The sequence below is a fragment of the Protomyctophum bolini genome (genome assembly GCF_963924005.1).
Source record: "Protomyctophum bolini genome assembly, chromosome: 10".
Lineage (NCBI taxonomy): Eukaryota > Metazoa > Chordata > Actinopteri > Myctophiformes > Myctophidae > Protomyctophum > Protomyctophum bolini.
The window spans coordinates 36,805,616-36,828,275 of NC_137871.1; the positions used below are offsets into that span (position 1 = coordinate 36,805,616).

The 22,660-nt window shown below is 41.3% G+C and overlaps 1 protein-coding gene across 1 annotated transcript in view; it reads right to left on the reverse strand.

The window, feature by feature from the left end:
* rxfp1 (relaxin family peptide receptor 1) overlaps positions 1 to 22,660 on the reverse strand; it is a gene marked incomplete at both ends in the record, with an annotated part of 68,095 nt that overhangs the window by 20,752 nt on the left and 24,683 nt on the right. Inside the window, 5 exons of the mRNA XM_080773474.1 lie at positions 6,334 to 6,405; positions 9,189 to 9,260; positions 13,032 to 13,103; positions 17,556 to 17,661; positions 21,845 to 21,928. Of these exons, the coding sequence (XP_080629600.1) occupies positions 6,334 to 6,405; positions 9,189 to 9,260; positions 13,032 to 13,103; positions 17,556 to 17,661; positions 21,845 to 21,928 (406 nt within the window). The remainder of the gene's footprint in view (positions 1 to 6,333; positions 6,406 to 9,188; positions 9,261 to 13,031; positions 13,104 to 17,555; positions 17,662 to 21,844; positions 21,929 to 22,660) is intronic.

Below are 22,660 nucleotides of genomic sequence, written 5' to 3' on the forward strand. Positions count from 1 at the left end.
ATAATCTGTTGTCTGATGGTTAAAATCTTACTTGAAAATTAATGTGTGAGAAACTCTTCACACATTTCTGTTGATGCTTCAAGGGGTGGACTGGGGGGAGGGTTGATTGCTGAGTTGATGGTCTGAAAAAGTACCCGGGGGTTATTAACTTGTGTACTAATTACACGTGAAAAATAAGCATTTCTCGCCTCTTTGATAATCTGATAATCAGCCATGGATTCTTTAAGCATATTGTGGGATGGGGCTAGCCTATCCTTTCTCCATCTCCGTTCAGCTCTACGACACTGTCTTTTCATTTCACTTGTGTGATCATTTAAGCAACGCAGGGTGATTGGTTTTTTATGTCTACTTTTGAAAGGTGCTATTTTGTCCAAAATATGTATGCAATTACTGTTAAAATGGTCTACTAGCTCATTCACAGAGGGTTGAGGCTGAGCAGTGATGTAGGGCGGAGCCGCTAGGAAGGCATTTTTAAAACGAGTTTGCATTAAAAACACGAGAGCGGGACGATAAAAGGGGCTTGGGAGCAGGATAAGGAAGCAGTGTTTGAAAGGACACAGATTTGTGGTCAAATGGAGGGAAATCTGTGATAATTACATTATTTACAGAGAAACCAAATGAGAGTATCAAATCAAGTGAGTGGGACCAGTAACAGATTGAACCAAATTAAATGATTCATAAAGTGTGATAAAATCAGCTGCTTGCACAGACAGCTTGGACAGCAGACATAAATTGATGTCACCAACCAGAAGGAGTCTGTCATATTTTGGCATAATGAGTGATAGGAGGTCAGAGAACTCATCTAGAAAACCGGTGCTTTTCGGGGGCCTATAGATTAAAACGACTAGGAGGGAGCTAAGAAAGCTAAGACTTTCAAATGAGTAAAAACTACCAAAGGATATTCGGGAGCATTTAAAATTGTCTCTAAAAATAACGTCAAGACCATCCCCACGGGAGGTTACTCTAGGCTCATTAAAATAATCAAAGCCAGGGGGCAGGGTCTCTGTAAGAGGGGCCACGTGGCCATCCTTCAACCACGTCTCTGTAATAAAGGAAAAGTCCAGGTTATTGGACATGATACAATCTTGACATAGAAAGGATTTCTCCTTCAAAGCCCTGACATTTAAAAGAGACATTCAAATTGGGGTGGTGGCTGGAGGAGTGGGGGTTGATTGTGATGAATTGCAGGTCTGACTAGGCTAGTGAAATTGACTCTAGATAGAGGATGAACCAGCATGCAGGGCCTCTTACTGATACTATGGAATATAGAAGTGAGTGGAGGCAAAGGTGATAGGGTGATATGCAGCATGTTCAATGTGTCAAAGAGTGTTAACATTGACATTAAAGGCAATGCAATGGATGAAATTGGAAAGTAACTGTCTTGTGCCATTCAAATTAGGATGGAGACCCTTTTGAAGAGGTCATTCTTTAAGAAGAAATCATCAAAGTTATCAATGAAGGTGTATAGCCTGCTGCCAGGCAGAAGTTTTGCAGCCATTGGTTAAGATTAAACAGACGACTAAAATGCTCACTGCCTTTGGAGAGAGATGGAATGGGGCCAGACCATAGAGTATATATGAATAGAGAAGGCACCCAGAGGAAACCCTGAGGCGAAATGGACATATTGGCCGAATTTGGTATGCAGCTCGAGCCAGCGCTGGTCCGTTGACTATCATTGCGCACGTTCATGTGATTGGGGCCATGACACGTGAACGAATGTTTCATACGTGAACGCGCACAAACGGCACAATGATAGTCAACGGCAGCGCGTTCATGTGTTTGGGGCAAATCCATCCCAGAATGCACTCTGTTCCTACCAGGAAGGAGGAGTGAAATCGCCTCATGCACTTTGGAGCAACTTAATGCAAGTGGATGGGAGGAGAACTCGGGTGTCTTCTCTATTCATATATACTCTAAGGGCCAGAGTGCCAGACAGAACTCATTTAACATTCAGGCTCTCAATTTTGACACAGGGGGCTGTATTTTGCGTGTCTTAAGTACCAGATCTTATTACCTAACTTGAGTAAACTAAAGACCTGGAGGCGTGATCAATGCCATTTGGCTATTCTGAGTGGCCAAAGAGCATTGATCACGCCTCCAGGTCTTTATTTTACTCAAGTTAGGTAATAAGACCTGGTACTTAAGACACGCAAAATACAGCCCATAGTGTCTCAAAGCTGGCTTGAAGTTTAGCTGATTCTCTATGCATGAAATAACTAATGGACAAATGAAGGTCTCCACATTCATATTGGAAGGACAATATCAGTACTGATATAATTATCCTTCCAATATGAATGCGGAGACATTCCTTCCATAAATGAAATAAGCTGATTTGAAACTATTTTTTCAAAAAAATTGGATAAAAAAGAAAGATTTGAAATTGGTCTAACATTATCTAAAACTGAGGGGTCCAGTGCTGGCTTCTTCAGGAGGGGTTTTACAAGAGCAGCCTTAAAACTAGAGGGGAAAATACCAGTGGATAAAGAGCAATTAGCGATGGTTAAAATGTTGGGTCCTAAAACGTGCAGGTGGAGGATTTCATGTGAGATATAATTTCTTCCAAGGTTGACAGGGAGACTGGTTCAAAATGAGTGAGCATAGCAGGGAGGGGGGCGGGGCGACCCTAGTGCTCTAGGCTCAGGGATAATCTGTTGTCTGATGGTTAAAATCTTACTTGAAAATTAATGTGTGAGAAACTCTTCACACATTTCTGTTGATGCTTCAAGGGGTGGACTGGGGGGAGGGTTGATTGCTGAGTTGATGGTCTGAAAAAGTACCCGGGGGTTATTAACTTGTGTACTAATTACACGTGAAAAATAAGCATTTCTCGCCTCTTTGATAATCTGATAATCAGCCATGGATTCTTTAAGCATATTGTGGGATGGGGCTAGCCTATCCTTTCTCCATCTCCGTTCAGCTCTACGACACTGTCTTTTCATTTCACTTGTGTGATCATTTAAGCAACGCAGGGTGATTGGTTTTTTATGTCTACTTTTGAAAGGTGTTATTTTGTCCAAAATATGTATGCAATTACTGTTAAAATGGTCTACTAGCTCATTCACAGAGGGTTGAGGCTGAGCAGTGATGTAGGGCGGAGCCGCTAGGAAGGCATTTTTAAAACGAGTTTGCATTAAAAACACGAGAGCGGGACGATAAAAGGGGCTTGGGAGCAGGATAAGGAAGCAGTGTTTGAAAGGACACAGATTTGTGGTCAAATGGAGGGAAATCTGTGATAATTACATTATTTACAGAGAAACCAAATGAGAGTATCAAATCAAGTGAGTGGGACCAGTAACAGATTGAACCAAATTAAATGATTCATAAAGTGTGATAAAATCAGCTGCTTGCACAGACAGCTTGGACAGCAGACATAAATTGATGTCACCAACCAGAAGGAGTCTGTCATATTTTGGCATAATGAGTGATAGGAGGTCAGAGAACTCATCTAGAAAACCGGTGCTTTTCGGGGGCCTATAGATTAAAACGACTAGGAGGGAGCTAAGAAAGCTAAGACTTTCAAATGAGTAAAAACGACCAAAGGATATTCGGGAGCATTTAAAATTGTCTCTAAAAATAACGGCAAGACCATCCCCACGGGAGGTTACTCTAGGCTCATTAAAATAATCAAAGCCAGGGGGCAGGGTCTCTGTAAGAGGGGCCACGTGGCCATCCTTCAACCACGTCTCTGTAATAAAGGAAAAGTCCAGGTTATTGGACATGATACAATCTTGACATAGAAAGGATTTCTCCTTCAAAGCCCTGACATTTAAAAGAGACATTCAAATTGGGGTGGTGGCTGGAGGAGTGGGGGGGGGGGGGTTGATTGTGATGAATTGCAGGTCTGACTAGGCTAGTGAAATTGACTCTAGGATGAACCAGCATGCAGGGCCTCTTACTGATACTATGGAATATAGAAGTGAGTGGAGGCAGAGGTGATATGCAGCATGTTCAATGTGTCAAAGAGTGTTAACATTGACATTAAAGGCAATGCAATGGATGAAATTGGAAAGTAACTGTCTTGTGCCATTCAAATTAGGATGGAGACCATCCCTTTTGAAGAGGTCATTCTTTAAGAAGAAATCATCAAAGTTATCAATGAAGGTGTATAGCCTGCTGCCAGGCAGAGGTTTTGCAGCCATTGGTTAAGATTAAACAGACGACTAAAATGCTCACTGCCTTTGGAGAGAGATGGAATGGGGCCAGACCATAGAGTATATATGAATAGAGAAGGCACCCAGAGGAAACCCTGAGGCGAAATGGACATATTGGCCGAATTTGGTATTGCAGCTCGAGTATCATTGACTATCATTGCGCACGTTCATGTGATTGAGGCCATGACACGTGAACGAATGTTTCATACGTGAACGCGCACAAACGGCACAATGATAGTCAACGGCAGCGCGTTCATGTGTTTGGGGCAAATCCATCCCAGAATGCACTCTGTTCCTACCAGGAAGGAGGAGTGAAATCGCCTCATGCACTTTTGAGCAACTTAATGCAAGTGGATGGGAGGAGAACTCGGGTGTCTTCTCTATTCATATATACTCTAAGGGCCAGACAGAACTCATTTAACATTCAGGCTCTCAATTTTGACACAGGGGGCTGTATTTTGCGTGTCTTAAGTACCAGGTCTTATTACCTAACTTGAGTAAACTAAAGACCTGGAGGCGTGATCAATGCCATTTGGCTATTCTGAGTGGCCAAAGAGCATTGATCACGCCTCCAGGTCTTTATTTTACTCAAGTTAGGTAATAAGACCTGGTACTTAAGACACGCAAAATACAGCCCATAATAGAGTCTCAAAGCTGGCTTGAAGTTTAGCTGATTCTCTATGCATGAAATAACTAATGGACAAATGAAGGTCTCCACATTCATATTGGAAGGACAATATCAGTACTGATATAATTATCCTTCCAATATGAATGCGGAGACATTCCTTCCTGTCCATTAGTAATTTCACATATGGACATCTGGTGTTACAGTACATCCACGCAACATCACAGAAAATATTAACATAATCAAATAACTAATGGAAAATGAAGTTCTGCCCGTTCATTGGGAGGTCAAATGTGTTTACAAATACTTTTTAAATTACCATGTCAATGATCTACCCACGCAAAGAATAAAGAATAAATACATGAGGGGGCTTTGGAATAGTGTGGTACTACTGGCGTTACAAGACAAACACACTTGGAATGGCAAATAGTGGGGATAAAAGTCTTCATCCTATTTTGTATGGAAGTGGTAGGGTTTTGGGTTCTTTGTAATGTTACTGACTCTTGAAAACAAAGCATTGCATTGTGGGGTTTTGCCTACTTTAGAACCTGTGAAAGGAGCTGATAGGCTCTTCTTGATGTCAATCAAGTCACCTTAATTAAAATGACAGATGAGGTTTTGTGATTTCAGTTTATATATAATTTTTATATATACATTTTAATTATATATTTTAGGGGAATGTCATGTGGTCTACATTTCCCTTTACACCCGTCTTTCCAAAAAATCAATTCACAGACTACAATTGGTCCAAAAGCAGCAGCAGCCCGCCTCCTAACAGGTGCAAGAAAGTTTGACCATATTACTCCCATCCCCGCCTATCTCTTTTAGAATTAATTTCAAAATTCTACTTTTTACTTTCAAGGCTAGGTCCGGCCTTGCTCCGTCCTACCTTTCAGACCTACTTGACCCCTATGAGCCAGCCCGCGAGTTGAGATCCTCGGGAAAAGCCCTTCCCACCATAAAAACAGGCTGCAAAAAGACTATTGGCGACTATTTGCAATCCGCGCACCCTCATTATGGAACGCTTGCCGACTCGGTTCCTAGTTTTAAATCACTCCTGAAGACCCATTTCTACAAAGCTTTTAATCCTTTATCGTTGTGATTTCGTTGTACTTTCTTTTCACCTTTTTATGTTTTTATGTTTTTAGATATGCCATTATTCTGTGTTTTTTGCTGTTGCCTTTGGATGTATGATATGTTCTATATGCTCTTGTTGTTCAGCACTTTGTGACCTTGTTCTTGAAAGGTGCTATATAAATAAAGCTTTATTAATATAATTATTATTACATGCATAGCCATGGTGATCTACTGGTAGATCACAATCTACCTTTTGGGCACACCTGAGATAGCAGATATACAAGGTACAAGATAGAAACGTGGCACAAATACTTTTGTGTGTAGTAGTAAATGATCAGGTTTTAATTTATGGAAAGACACAAAATGTTAGAATATAGAGTTAAGAGGTTTCTGCCCGACGGCAACAATATGGATTGGTAATGCATGGCCTGCACGTGTTATTTAAAATGCCAGAAGATAAAAAGAGAAGATAAAACATACAACCACTCCAGCTTGTGTAGGTCCTGGAACACCCCCGGCATCAGGACAGAAATCTGGTTGTAGCTCAGATACCTGTGGCAGGGAGACATGGTGTCAAAGATGGAGTGCTGTGATCCTGTGGCAGAGAGACATGGTGTCAAAGATGGAGTGCTGTGATCCTGTGGCAGGGAGACATGGTGTCAAAGATGGAGTGCTGTGATCCTGTGGCAGGGAGACATGGTGTCAAAGATGGAGTGCTGTGATTTTTGTGTGACTAATAGGGATCATTATTTAAATAGGCACCCAGGTGTGGTTATAATATTCAAATATGTTCTCCCTGTGTACTTTTGGTTTCTTCCTGAAAGCCTTTTGAGATGATTTCAAACTAATTGATTCTGCTGTTAAACTAAATGATTTAATTGGATGATGAGGTGGATGCTGATTGTGACAATAGGGTCATTATAATTGGAAGGAAATAAATAAATAAAAAGTTTGATATGGTATATGGATTATAGGTCTATGAATGGGGAGCTCCATTAGACAATTCGTTATTTCATGCATGGAATCTATTTCATAATGGATTTCACGCAAGGACATACATCCATGCAACATCACAGAAAAGAAAAAAGATTAACATAATCAAATAACTAATGGAAAAATGAAAGTACTTTATCATATCTGCCCATTCATTTGAAGGTCAACATAGATGTGCACTCTGCACACAGACATGAAAGGGGGCTTTAGCCCTGCCGTTTTGACGTTCATCTCCATCCTGAACTGGAATGTAGCATTTTAAATTGAAATAATTGCCCTCTGACCCTCATGGCCACATCAGCGCATCTGCAGTAAAGCTTTCTTAATGTGCCGTGCCCAGTGCGCGCACACAGAATTATAGCCTAACTACAAGCTCACAACGCATCGCAGCGTGATGCATTGAGCTGTAAAACCACTATTTTTGGTGTGTGGTAACGCCGCGACTCGATCAGTTGGCCATGCAGGCCATGCTTGAAGTTTTATATTTGTGATCGGCAAAATAATTCAGTGTTTTTAATGGCACCTCATGTCCTTTTAAACCTGTGATCAAACTGAAAAGTTGAATAAACATAAAACATAAACAACTAGAACTGCACTCTGTCGAGTGCATACTTGCTTGTTGCACACTAGTAGGCCATAAATGGCCAACTAGTGCGCAAGCAGAGCGCGCAAGTACTTTAGACCGTTATAAACTGTCACTTTTGATGCGTTTGCACCGTCCCTGCATACATGTATACACAGGAGCATTACCTTTAATCCTCCCAACACTAAAACATATCGTCATTACGTCACCATCGAAAACCAATTACACTCTGGCATTGGCCATATGACCATATTTCTTACGTCATCATTGAGAGCTAGTCATACATATACACACCATGTACTCTGGTCCCAGCAAATCAGGCACAATTTGCTATTTTATTTTACAGATTATATATATATTATATGTATGACTAGCTCTCAATAATGACGTAAGAAATATGGTAATTTATGTAATCTGGTCCCAGCAAATCAGGCACAAATTTGCTGTTTTATTTGCATACGCATCAAAAGTGGCGGGTTGGCTGGGACGGTGCATACGGACCAGGCGAAATTATTACTTGCACAAGCAGAGCACGCAAGTAATAATTTGTGGTTACAGTAATAATAACAGCAAAGCAAGCAACTGCTCATTTTACTTTGATACCCAGTAATTCGGGCTGCACTCTTTGTGATCATCATGATCAATGCTTCAAAGTGACATTTGCAGGGTTTTTAGCCATTTTCTCTTCCTGGCAGCTCACTACACCCAGCTGCTTAGAATGGGTCGCAGGTTGTGCTGTAATGGCAGCACAAAAACATCCCATTACAGAAATGTGTTGTAATGGCAGGCATCATGATTGATGATGATTTCTCCGCCAAAATGGTACATGATGTACTGTATGCACGGCCTGGAGGTGTGACAGAGAGAGATGCACTCTCATCACATGCAGCGAGACAGGACTACAAATCAACATCACTAATAACATCATTATTTTTGCCTCAATAATGATTAACGAACGATTGTTAAAAGAAAATAGAAAGACCTTCAAGCTGTTGCCTGCCACAATTTTTAAATGCTTCCGCCATCGAGTCTGGAGCACTGAAACTCTGAAAACGATGCTTTCGTTTCGTCATTACAGTGGCTCAAATATTTCCTAATGTAAATCAAAATAATCAAAGCAAATGTATAGCTTGCTGCTTATGAAAAATGGAAATTCGAGAATAACAGGAAAGTCACAGCTCGTTGCTGCTTTGCGCTCCTGCGTCTCTTTCTTGATTACATCCACGTATGTTAGTGTTGGACGTCCTCATATGACTCCCAACTGCCCGTTTGTTGGTTCCCAACTTCCCACAGAACCAGTTTGCTGGCTGGCAGCAATTTCTCTTTGGCAGTGTCCCGTTAGTCTCATTCTCCCGGCTGCTATTTTCTCGCTCACCCATGGCATTCTCATGATACATCCTTGTTGGTAACAAGTGCACTGCAGTACTGAACACAACATTCTGGAGTAGCACTCGACTAGAGACTTCTGCAGGGTTGGTTTCAAGGTCCACCATTCACTGGCAGCCTCTGCCATTGCATAGAAATAAGAATAACTATGTGTCCTTCAACAAGACTGAAACTGGCACCTTTGAGTGAAGGAAGCAGTTAGTTGCATAACGTTATCTTTTACTGTGCATCTGTGTCCGATGTGTTTCTGTTTGTCTTGCCGATTATAACACATTACGCTGCTGTAACACCTCAATCTCCCTTCAGGGACTAACAAAGTATATATCATCTGATTATTCTAATTTAATCACACCAAGAGACATAAGAGACTTACAGCCTGGTTAAGTTGTACAATCCTCGGAACGCCTCCGGACTCACAGCTTGGATGCTGTTGCGTTGTAGATATCTGCATTAAAACAAACACCAGATGCTTCAATGTGTTGTTCAAGGTGTGTGGAACTTGAAGACAAACTTGAACACACCCACGCACGCACACACACACAGTCACACACAGTCACACACACACACTAAATCCCCAAATCTGAATTACGTTTATAAATGGCGCTATATATAGAGCGCTTTTATCCAAAGCGCTTTTTTATCACCCAAGTGGGGCTCACGGGATGCATTTTCTGTACAGCACTGAGGTGAACAAAGCGATTGCCAAAAGGTTCCAGGTTCAATCCCTCGCACAGACTGATTACTGTATTTGGAAGGAGTGACCGCCCGCCCCTGGCCATTGACAGGTGGCGCCGTGAGGTTTCCAGCTATTTACGTTATATGGTGTGACATCACGTTCACTTTGTATACATTTAACAGCAAAGGCCTGTATTGTTGATGCTTGATGTTTTTCTCGTTTTCCTCATTTGCTGTACACAACTGTACTTTTTTTTATCTTTTTCTTTACCTAACTGGGTGCCCCTGCGGGAGAATAACAAAGGTCTCTATCTATGGTTTAGATCATGTTTATTTTTTTACCACTAGCCTTTTGGGCAAAGGTAGCAATATTCCTGTCTGACATACTCGAGACAAACATACCGTGTTTACCACACATTCTGTTACTAAATAACGATTCATCTCTAAGCCTAACACTTCACAAGAAGAGAGTGCTATTTGCCAGTTTAACGGCTGCAAAAAAGATGCTGGTAATGAGGTGGAAACCGCCCCATAACCTCAGTATCCGCCGTTGGAAGTTATCCTTCTGTGATGTTTTGAGTTTGGAGGCTTCCAGTGCTCCAGCACAGGGAGCAGGGCTACAGCCCTACTTACAGCGGCACAGAAGGTTAAATCAGGACTCCATTAGGCTGAATACTCCTGCAAACAAAGTCTGATCCATCCATGTCTGTTTCAACATCATTGTCACGTTTTGATTTGGTTTCCATCTTATTTGTTTTGCTAGAAAAAGAAACATGTATTATGTTATAAGTATACATCATTGTTGCTTCCCTCTCCTGTAATGTCTGTGCTAACCATATTAGCATTTGAATGCCTGTGTCCATAAAGTTATGACTAAGTGACAAAACGACAGTCATGGGGAAGGGAAGCTCAGGGGTGCTAATTTGTGTTCCCATTTTGCTTCATGGGTGCTCAAGCACCGACATACCCACAGTCACCGCTGATCAACACCTGAAGTTAATAATAGGCCTGTCTCACAGCCATTCCCTGGCCCCTTTCCACGCCCCCTTTCCAGACCTAGTGGTGTTGATGTGACGTCACTCCATAGACATTACATGTTAAAAGAACATACATTTGTAGTCCCTTATAACCAGCATTCTGTTTTGCTTACTGTTGAGGACAAACCTCTTTGCTTTAAATTAAATATTAACGGCTTAAAATGTTCAATTACCATAACATATTCTTTATCAGGATAAACGTGAGGCTAACCTCATTGGCCGCCACACTTCCGACCACCCCTGCTGGGTTTCATCCCCTGCTGCTGAGGTCATGAGGAACATGTAAATACCACTCACATGAGACATTTAAATGTATGTGTAACTAATGTCATTTCAGGGCCACAGGACCCCTGCTGTCTTTGTCATCATACAAGGACAGCTACCTGCTTCTTCATTAGTTCATTAGTTCAATAGTTCATTAGTGTTAATGCTGTTAATGCTCCTTTAAATAACATGTAGCAAACATGTAGCAATTTGAAGGTTTGCAGAAACCTTAGGTTAGGATTTAGAAGGCGTTATTAGAATCGGCCTCAGGTCTAAATAAATGGGTAAGTTAAAAAACTGAAAATCATTGGCACTGGTTATTATTGGTTAGTTTGCCATCAAACTAAGGTGGTTGCACATTGGTACCGTACAGTACGTATTTCCACTGCGGATATCACCGTGTTTTTCTCTCACTCTGCATTCTTCCACTACTTTATGTGCGTGCGTGCATGCACGTGCGTGTGGGGCTGCATATTTTCATCATATTGTCAGACGTGCAAGACCCTGTGTCTTTGAAGTCTTTGTACAGTATGTTGCTTTTCATAAGGTACGTTGTGCTCTTCAAAGACACGTTGCTCACAGGATGAAATCTGATAAAATCGACCCCAGTCTGAAATAAAAAACTAAAACATAAAGTGAGGTCGATTTAATTTTTTACTTGCTCCGAAATTCGCTCTGATATTCGGCCCAAAAAAACATACGAGTATGCAAAGACCTTTAGTTTAGAAAATAATGTTAGGGAGGCACAGAGTGGAAGGCTGTTTGCTTATTCTGCTCTGGAATAAACTTCTAAAGCAACTATATTTGAGGGTTGTTTTTCTGTGTGGAACAGGTTTTTTGTCTAAAGGAAAAGGTCACTAAAATGTCGCTCCTCCATCCGAAGAACATCTCAGGGCCTATTTTCGCCAGTGCCATTATCCCTAAAGGTCTTTGCATTTTCTTTAACAGCAATGTCCCTAAATGGTAAATGGTGCATTTATATAGCACTCTGTGTTATATAGAGTTCAGTGTCTTGCCCAAGGACACTTCGGCAGGTAGACAGGAGGAGCGGGGATTCGAACCGCCGACCCATGGATCATTGGACGACCTGCTCTACCTCTTGAGCCACAGTCCCTATGAGGAACAGCAATGTCCCTATGTCCATATGTCCCTATGTTTAGAGTACCAACAGGGGGCACTGTTGCACCACTCACTTCAGACTGGTCTGATTTCTTTTTACTTTAAAAAGAAACATTTTAAAACACTTCAAATAGCCGATCTAGATCGACACGTTGTAATCGGCTATTTGAACCATTTAAAAATGTATTTTTCAAAAGCATGGCAAAGAAGTTAAGGGATAAGGCACTGGCGAAAATAGGGCACCTTATCTTTCTCTCCAACTGTTGCTGAGACTCTCATTCATTATTTATTCATTCCAGTCTACACTATTGTAAATTGTAATGCTCTCCTCCGTGGAGTTTCTCCTGGAGGGTTGAATCGAATCTTTTTGTCCAGAATTCAGTTGAGAGGTCTAAGCCCCACTTGGTCCTGGCAGCAGTGCAACACATTCCCGGTTATATCAACTAGAACTCGACCGGCATTGGGCCGGTCTCGCTTTAGCGCCACGTCATCTACGTGTCTGGGTGTCCACTCATCCAGGTGGCCAGTTGGTGGCCACTCGTCCAAGTGGCAACTTGTCAAGGGTGGCCACTATTTGGGTGCGTTACTGTACGGTACTGTTCCGTACTGTACCACCATACCGTACCATTCAAACTGCACTGTACAGTACCAGACTGTACTATACTGTACTTTGCCATACATGCGTCGGTTGGATTCCCTATGACGTTTCCAGACATCCTATGGATGGGATGTGTTAATAGAGTTGTCTATTGACAATTTGTTGGTTTGTGAGCCCAGCCCACATGATATTTACAGATATGACTGCTCTCTTAACTGTAACCTATGCTCCACTCAGGTCCTTATGCAATGCTCTGGTATAAAGGATTCTCTGACTGGTATTATTCCATAGTTTTTGTATATGAAGTGTGGATAAATTAGATTCGTCCACACATGAAACACATCAAGCTTTGTTGCTGGGAGCTTTGAAGCTTTCTCACAGTCTTTTGTCACAGTTATTAATTCATTTATTATGCTGTGTGCAGACTGTATAATTGTTCCAGGGACTGTATAATTGTTCCAGGGAGATGGCACACTCACACAGGACATGATAACACAACTTTGCATCATGCATGAATACTCACAGCTTTTGTAGGCTTTGGTACTTGTAGAAGATATCTGCATTAAGATTCCTCAGCCAGTTCCTCTGTAGAGACCTGTACAACAAAGGAAATGTCATCCATTCATTAAAACATTGGTTCAACCTATAGGATAACATTAGAATAAGAATGCATATTAAATGTGCTCCGTTGCTGAATTAATGGTCCTAAATACCCCTGGGCGTTCTAGGTGTTAACGTGTGGGTTGTATAATAATAAAATCACACCTGTGTGAAGTGAGGGCTGCTCTTATACGTCATTATTATACATCATCTCATTCTGGCCAATCCTTAATCTTTTAATATATCTCAAAACTGGCTATTCATTAATGTTTGTGTTAGGAAAGTTTGTGTTTCCACGCACACTAAAAGCTGGACATAGGAGGGGCTAGTGCCCCTCAATAATAGTAACATCTAAACTGTATATAGCGGAGCTTGTGAGTAAATAACTACACTGGATCCATTGGAACACGGGTTCTTTTTGATATTTCATGAGAAGTAAAGGTTTCCGCCCTACAGGGACGATGAATGAATATCTGGATATGGATAAGTATAAAATAACAAAAGACACGGTCCGAGAAACAGTCTCAGCCATGCTGTAAAAACAAGACAAGGTCTAATAATGGTGTGGCTTCTCTGTCCAAGTCTGACATCAATATGATGACATCGTCTTGCCTAAATATGACTGGACAATTAAGCAGGCGGACACTCAAAATATCATCTATAGAACCACTTGGGTGTACTATGAATCATATAGCATATTCATAACTACATGGTTAGTCATAATTGTACATAACTTTAACTCTGTATTTCTCCCTGATCTCACTCGAGTGTCTCACCAAAGTGCCTAGAACTGAAGTCTATTTGCATATCAATTGTTCCACAGGCAGGAAGCCAATCTCAGGCTGAAAGAAACCAAATTGTAGGGTTTACCCTTGACTTCTCAAGATAATTCTGTGATCTTTGATTTTATCACTCAGATATTCAGATATTTAGCTATGCATTTTATTATACTACAGTGCCTGTCACAGTTGGGGGTCTTTGACTTAGCTGTTTCCCCTGACACTGACACACACACACAACACACACAACACACACACACACACACACACACACACACACACACACACACACACACATACGTGACACCCACTGCATGTTATAGATGTATAAAGCATGGGGGACACAGGGAGAATCAGGAGTTAGAATTGAGGAAGAATCTCTGCCTGGAAGGAAATTGAAGGCCTCAAAATGCTAACTGTATGGAACGGATGCTTGTAACTTGATGTACTATGGGAGATGCCTTGTTTGAATAAAAGGACTTTGCCTGGGAATCGCAACTAATTTCGTGCTACATTAGGAAGATAAGATACAACAGCCTCATACACACGTATCAAACAAAAATGTTTGGTCAAACCATGCCACTCGCATTGTGGCAGCCATTAATCACAGAACTGAACACAGAACATTCGTTTGATACGTGTGTATGAGGCCTTAGGAGCGATGCGCTGTACAAATATACTATATTTGTACAGCGCATAGTGAGTATATATTATATACTCACTCCAAGATCAGAGTTGTGGTTAAACTGATGTGCCCAAAACAGACTAATTAGTTAGTCATAAATGGTCTTATTCATGACTTAAAAAGGTGAGTCTACTACTTATTAACAAAATGTCATGTTTTTTGTTCATCCTCATTCATCTCGTGTACGTTTGAACAAAATGTATTTCCAAGGTACGGGGGTTATTTCTGCAGATGAACATTTCAGCAGACATTTACAAAGCATGAAATGGTTCAAACAAAGAATGTCGAAAATTAAGAAACAAATTAATAATTATTTTCTAATTATAAAACAAAATGGTGAATGGAACATGTTTTCTGGAATTACATAAACCTTAAATGTCCATATTGTCACCTTGGTGTACAGGTATACCCAACATGTGTATATATATATATATCCTGCATCACCCAAGTGGGATTTCCTTGAACGAACATTTCACGTTCTTCTCTTTGGGACTCTACATGCTAAACCTTTCAAAGAACTTCTTGAGTTTGGCGACTGATGGACGTTTGTGCTTTGCCACCTTCTCTGGGATCTCTCTGGGATCCTCTTGTTCAAAGATCCTCTTGAGCCTGAGGACTGACAGAGATCTTGTCTCCACAGCCACCTGCCTGGAGCCAACGGCAGGTTTCTGTGCACAGGTGGCTGGGGCTCGTGGAACGTCCATTATTCTCTCTTTTGAATCCTTCGGTTCAAAGAACTTCTTGAGTTTGGCGACCGACGGGCGTTTGAGCTTGGCCACCTTGGCGGCCTCTCTGGGTTCCACTTGTTCAAAGATCTTCTTCAGCTTGGGGACTGACTGACAATCGAGCTCTGCCGCCTTTTTGCTCTCTCTGCGATCCTCCTGTTCTGTGGTCTTCTTGATCTTGGGGACTGACTGATATTTGAGCGTTGCCACCCTCTCACACTCCCTGGGATCTTCCTGTTCGAAGATCGTCTTGAGCGTGCAGACTGCTTGATATTTGAGCTTTGGCACCCTCTCCCTCTCTCCGGGCTCCCCCTCATCGAAGATCCTCTTGAGCTTGAGGACTGAATGATATTGTGGATCCATGACACCAGCCTTAGCATAGTCCATCTTCTCCTGAACTGTGCCCTGTTGATTGTCCAAGCTAGGTTTCTGTTCATGGGTTGATGATGGAACGCCCATAATCTTCTTTAGTTCCACAAGATTCTTTACAGTCTCCATCAACAACAAAATCTCACGCTCATCTAAATTGTCTGCCCAAGACTTCAGTCTCTTCATCTCTTCCAGTATCTTCTCTTCCTTCAGATTATTCTCCAAAATCTCCCATGTCGCATTGACTGTGGGGTGCTCTGTAGTCATCGTGTAATCGTTGAACATTTCCATTGTTTTATCAATTCGTTTTTTGTCTTATCACTTGTTCTTAACTCCTCCTTCTCTGTTGTTTATAGATGCAAATATTATACATGAATCTCTTTGATATTAATATATTGATTAGTTTTTTCATATGGTATGATGTGGGTTGTGGAGGCTGCTATATACAGAATCTGTGACGTACCATTACCTCACCAGAGTTGTGCAATTTAAAAATATATATACTTCATTAATTAATTTGTCCACTTATGTTATAATCTTTTAACCATGATACAATGTTTTAAAAAACTCATCTTATCAACATGATCATGTAAGATGACAACTGAATTTACGCTCTTCCACATATGACGTAAATTCTCCTTTCACTGTCAATGGCATGAAATGTTTGTGTTGCCACAAAAAGCTGATTTGTTCAGACACATAAGACGTAAATTCTTCATTCATTGTCAATGGCAAATGTGACACGAGTTAAGGACCAAAAGCTGTATATAGGAGGGGCTATGTATGGCTATACATCATCATACATCATCATCATGAAAGGCACCACTCACTTCACGAGAGTGAAGTGAGTGTACACCATGGTTCCTATATGCGGCAAGCTTTCTCAAATTAAGAGGCTGTGTGTGTGTGTCTGGAATGTGTTTCAAGTGAAAAATGTGTCCCTTCTTCCAAATCACAGAAAAGAACAATAAATCTACTCACTAAACACCAGGTGCCGGGCCGAGGTCAAAACCCACGATAAAAAGTAAGGCCTGCACACCGTCTCATGCTCCGAAGCTTTAAAAAGTGTATTTATCTTTACACCGTTGGACGTGACATTTCACGCCTCTCGGCTCTTCATCACACCCGAGAGCCTGAGGCTCAAAACGTCACGTCCAATGCTTACCTAAATAATTCATGACCATATATGGACTTTTCATTGACGTTTTCGGGCCGGGTAGGGCGTAAAATGTGTGCTAATTACAGTAGTAAGGCCAGGCAGGGCCTCGGGCCAGCCCTGTTAGGGCCCGGGTAGGGTTTGAGGTCAGATGAAGGTCTAGGTTATGATCCAGTCTTCTCCATGTATGGCTATCCTGGGGTTGATGAGGTCAGTGTCGTGATCTTAATATATGGAGACGGCTATATATGAAGCGTGTCACGAGGCGTGACGGATGGACGGACGGACTAACTGACTGACAGGATTAGCAGGTTTTCATAGTAATCTGTGACCTACGTATGGTCGCAATAATAATTGTAGGAAACTACCATTACCAACGCTATCTCCTCTAAAATTACGTTTTGCATTCATGCCAATAAAAGAAAACTCAAATCCTAGCAGACTTCATGGTTGCTCTGAGGAGGTTATTCAGTTTGTCAGTTAATCCATAACATTCTCCCTGGCTTAATACATAATTATGACAGACGTGATACTAATCCCTTGGCTGTTCATCCAGATTTCCATTGTATGCTGAAACACCCCTCTGGTCCTCCTTTTGTGAGAAGGGCTGCTTCATTCCCCACTGCCGCTGTCTGGAGCACAGGCCTGCTGTGTATCAATGCTTATATCTGTGAAATACCGTGTCTGCGTGTGTGTACAGTATGTGTGTGCGTGCGATCTGTCACTCACTTACATCATGGTTACATTCACAGCCACCACAGGGATCTCTTGAAACTCAGCTCCATCACAATCCAGCTCCAGATTTCTGCATTGACACAGGTCTGGAACCACACCCAGCACTGCAAAGAGAAAGAGAGAGAGAGGGGGGGGGGGGGGGGGATGTTGTGGGGGGGTTAAAATGGGGAGCAGTGAAAAGTGAAAAGGATGGATAGTAAATGTGCATTAATACGGCACGTTTATCCAAAGTGGTTTAAATAGATTGTGCATTACATTGATTCACCCATTCACACACACACATTCATACACCGATGGCGGGGGGAAACCTACACATTGGGAGCAATTAGGGGTTCAGAGTCTTGCTCAAGGACACTTCGACACTAACTCATAGTCAAGACCAGAAGTAGCTTCTTACTTGCTACTCTGCAAGGACGAAACTAGTGGCGGCGCACTCAGTTGCAGCGGCTCAGTGCACGCTTTGTACACCCTACAAGTATTTGTATACTCTGTACAGTGACAATACATTTAATAAAATAAATAAAAAAAACTCCAGCCCCTGTATCTGCGTGTGCATGCGTGTGTGCATACCTCATTGTTTGCGTCCTTCTGTATAGCACCACAGGGCTTGTTACAGAAACCATGTCACATAACTATGAATGGCTGCTGCTATGCCTATAAAGGGCTTAACATAGCACACCATGTCAGAATAAATGGCCTCACAGCAAAGGATATATCCAAACATTTCCCACGGCGTCAGTGAGAATGCACAGACGTATACCACAGCGTTACTTTAGCCAACATGAGATTGCACATGAGCCATGCAGCCGTATCTTACTGAAGCGCTCCAACACAGATACAATGAATTACTCACCGAATGCTGCAGATGTTCCATGTTTAACGTAATCCCAAAGTGTGGACATTGTTTAAGTGACAGTGACAGATGCATGGTCTCTTCATATCGTAACTATATGAAGCTTGTGTTTATGTCATGGCAGCTTGGTTCACACCCACACCCGAAACAGACTTACTCTGATTTAGCTTTATTTCTAAGTGTACGTAGATAGACATTTGAGTGCCTGGCTGTATGCACCGGAATGTTGTGTCAGGATTCTCAGGAAGTAAATTCCTGTCTCAGTTCTCGGTATGCAAAAGCGCTTCCATGATGCCTTTGATTTTCCCGCGAAGCGAGCATTTTAATGATGCATGTGCACCGGCGCACCAGTTATGTGCAGCTGTCAATACATCATCATCATACTGTTTAGGCCTACTTATGCAAGAACGAAAGATTGAAATTGTCAGTGCTTCCACACTTGATTCTAGTCTTACCGTATTATATCGTTAATTATTAAGGGAAAACTGAAAATCTCTGTTGGAACTGCTACCTATGCGACCCGATTCCAGATAAGCGGTCTGGCCAAGGACCCCCATGCTCTCTGCTGTAATATGCAGCCGGTATTTTGGCTGGCATGACAGAGCTAAAACATGCATAATGTAATTTGTCATCTATCGCTGCAACTCCTGAAACTTCAAAGATGCTTCCATTTCAATCCTCTTTTAAAAAGTTTTTTTTAAACTCTTTTAAAAACTCTGGTAATTGGAGAGAGTATATCTAGAGCACTAGCATCTTACTGGCGTCTTACTGGTAATGTATCTGCAACCTAAATATCAAAAGATTCTGCCATTTCAATCCTCTTTTAACAACTGGGAATTGGAACAGCTCTAGAGCAGACATTCAAATAGTTGAATAGTTCTCATTTAATTAATGACCAGCAGCAATCATTTCCTACCATATCAAAAGAAAAATATGATTCCACCACAGAATTTGAGGCAGAAAATGTCTCTTTTTTCCAGTCAGCTCAACTACTTTGATGTGCCTCTGATAACTGGTCAGTCTCTACAGAACAAAATGATTAATCAGATGTAGATGCAAAGCATGTAGATTGGAAAAGATGAAACCCACAATATCAGAGGACATGAACAGACAGTGACCATATTAATTTCCCACAGGTCTATCAAAAGGTGTCAGTGTGGGCCGGACATCCGGGCATCCAGGCTGCTAAGCCTGACAGCATGTTGCGGGTTCGAGTCCCAATCCCGTCGACCTTTGCTGCGGGTAACTCCCCAACTCTCTCCCCCCGTCAGACTACTTTACACTATCAAATAAGGCATAAATCAAGCCCAAAAAGGTGTCAGTTTATAATGAGAGAATGTACAGAATGATGTTTCCGAACAGCATTTATTTAGGTAGAATAGGAGGAGTACTTATCTGGCCCCAAAACACTGGTCTAAAAATATCTAAATAACCTCATGCCTATTCTAACCATAAATTCAAGGACAAATTATTGCAGATGAGAATTTTATGTTACAAAAATATGCAAAAATATTTTAGATTTTCCGTACATTAAAAGATGGGACATCTGACGTAAGATAGGACACTAATAAGTTCAGGATATGCTTCTGTATTGACTTCTGTAATAGCAAAATTGTATTTTTCTCCCCTCTGCCATTTTGCGACGAGGCCACTAACTGAAAGTGTCACTGGCACAACATTCTTTGTGTGCCAAAATGGATTGATGCTCCAGAATGGAGCCGTCAACAGGTGTTGACAGGTCCAATGATGCCACTGTGGCTGTAGCCGTGGTGTGTTTGATGACGCTTGCAGTGGGCCAGGCAGCCAGTGGGCCAGGCAGCCAGGGGCTTTTAGAATGGCCATAGCCGTCATTTTAAATTTATTGAAATTTATTGAAAAGATTTCCAGCACAGGATGAAATCCTCTACGCCAGACTCACAACAGACATAAATACATATTAAAATTCACAAGTACGTACATACATACATAAATACATTCGTATTCTTTTTTTTTCTTTAAAACAAACCAAGTTCATGTGGACCCGCCCTCTTTGGGTTTTTTTTTAAATATCTTACTTACAAGCCAGCCCTATAGTTATACAAAAAACCTTTTGTTGACCAAAATTTGTCAAGTCTATTCTTAAAAGTATTGACTGAAGGAGCCTGGACCACTTCCTCCGGAAGTTTATTCCATGCTCTGACAGCTCTAAGTGTAAAGAAATCCTTTCTCTTTTCTGAATGACAATTTAGTGGTAAGAGTTTAAGAGAATTCCCTCTCAACTCATACCTGCTGTCCCAAAAATGGACAACAGGCTCGGCTGTAAAGTCATATATCTGGTGAACAAGTTTATAGACCTCGATCATATCAGTCCTCTGTGCCTCCTGTACACTAACGTTGGTAACTGTAAGTGTCTTAACCTTTCTTCATATGACCTTTCTTTCAACCCTGGTATTAGTTTAGTAGCCCTTCTCTGAACCTTCTCTATGTATTTGATTTTGTAGGGGCACCAGACTGAGCTTGCAAATTCAAGATGTGATCTCACCAAGGATTTATATAACGGAATAAATTTAAAAAGGTTCTTCTTATTATCGCCAACATGGAGTTTGCCTTTTTTACTTTTTCAGAGATATGCATTTCAAATTCTAGTGAATTATCAACCACCACCCCTATATCCTTTTCTTCCTCTACTTGATGAATCACTAGATCTCCAACTGTATAATTAGCCAAGTTGTCAGTTCTTCTCCCAATGTGCAACTGTTTACATTTATCTGGATTTAATTTCAGTAGCCAGCTGTCACACCAATTGCTGGTACTCTGGAGGTCTGCTTGGAGTTGTGCTGTGTCCGTGTCATTGATTATAGTTCTAAATATTTTTGTGTCGTCCGCAAAAAGGTAGACATCGGATTGTATCTCACTTGGTAGATCATTTATATAAATAACAAAAAGTACAGGTCCCAATACAGATCCCTTAAACTTAAAGTATGTCAAGTCCAATTTCAACTAGTCATACCCTCAGTCAAAACATATCTCATGACACCACTAATTTGGAGAGCTTTCTTGGTGCCACAAATCCCTGCTCATCATCAAACGCTCTGTATAATCAGAGTGAATGTCAAATTCAAAAGTAAGTGTGTCTTACTAATTTACAGTATCACATTAATACTAACTCAAAACACACAATTATTTGTGATTCAGATTCATTCAGATGTAAAAAATGTTTTAGAGATAAATATTTGTGAGAGGAATAAATATACACCCGCACATTTCTGCTCGGTACATGAGTACCGGTATTTTCTTTTTAATAATGCAACGTTTCGGTCCCTCCGAGGAGAGATTAAAATTTATAAGACAAAATATCTGTAGAGATGTACGCCTCTGAGAGATGAGATATGAAATCTCTGACGAGACTTATGGCTCTTCAGTTTGAACTATTATTCATCTTGTGGTGTACTTACAGCATGCATTAGATTTGGTCCCAGAAGTGGAGCTGGGCATTCCAAAGTACTTGTCAAAGAGATGGGGCCATCCATTGTTGTCTCCTGCAAAAGAGGGGAAAAAAGCCAGGGCTGATTATTCTTCTCAGACAAAATATTTTATTGAGATTATTATGCATTTGAAAAAGGTTAAATGGGGACATTCTGCACAATCAGTACTTTTTTGTAGTTTTACTCAAACTCGGGACAATGGCTGAACAGGATTAGGATAGGCTATATGGAAATATGGAATATGTTAATCAATAATAAATTGAGTTGTTTGACGTTGATGCGACTGACATGGAATATGTTATCAACTGGAAGGGCTGATAATATATCGAGTTGTTTGACGTTGATGCGACTGACATGGAATATGTTATCAACTGGAAGGGCTGATAATATATCGAGTTGTTTGGTTGGACGTTGATGTGACTGACATAGCGAGTAGATAGCCTAATCTTAATTCATGTACAGAATTAACTGCCCGCCATATCAATGTTAATGATTATAGCTTAGGTCTGGCTGATACTGGTTGCTGTTATGTGCGTTCAGAAGAACACTGCGGTCACGATGGTGTCATGATTTGATGACATGTGTGCCTGTAGGCTACTGCAGGCAGCTATAGCTATAGGCTATAGCTGCCTGTCACTCTGACAGGTGAATGTCAACCTGGATCAACATGTTGCAGTGCAGCAGATTGACAGAGGTAGTTACAGTAATACGTCTACAAGAGCCTCACCAGCGATGGCAATCAGCTAGATGGAAATTGAAGCATTCACTATCAAAGCTCCACAGACA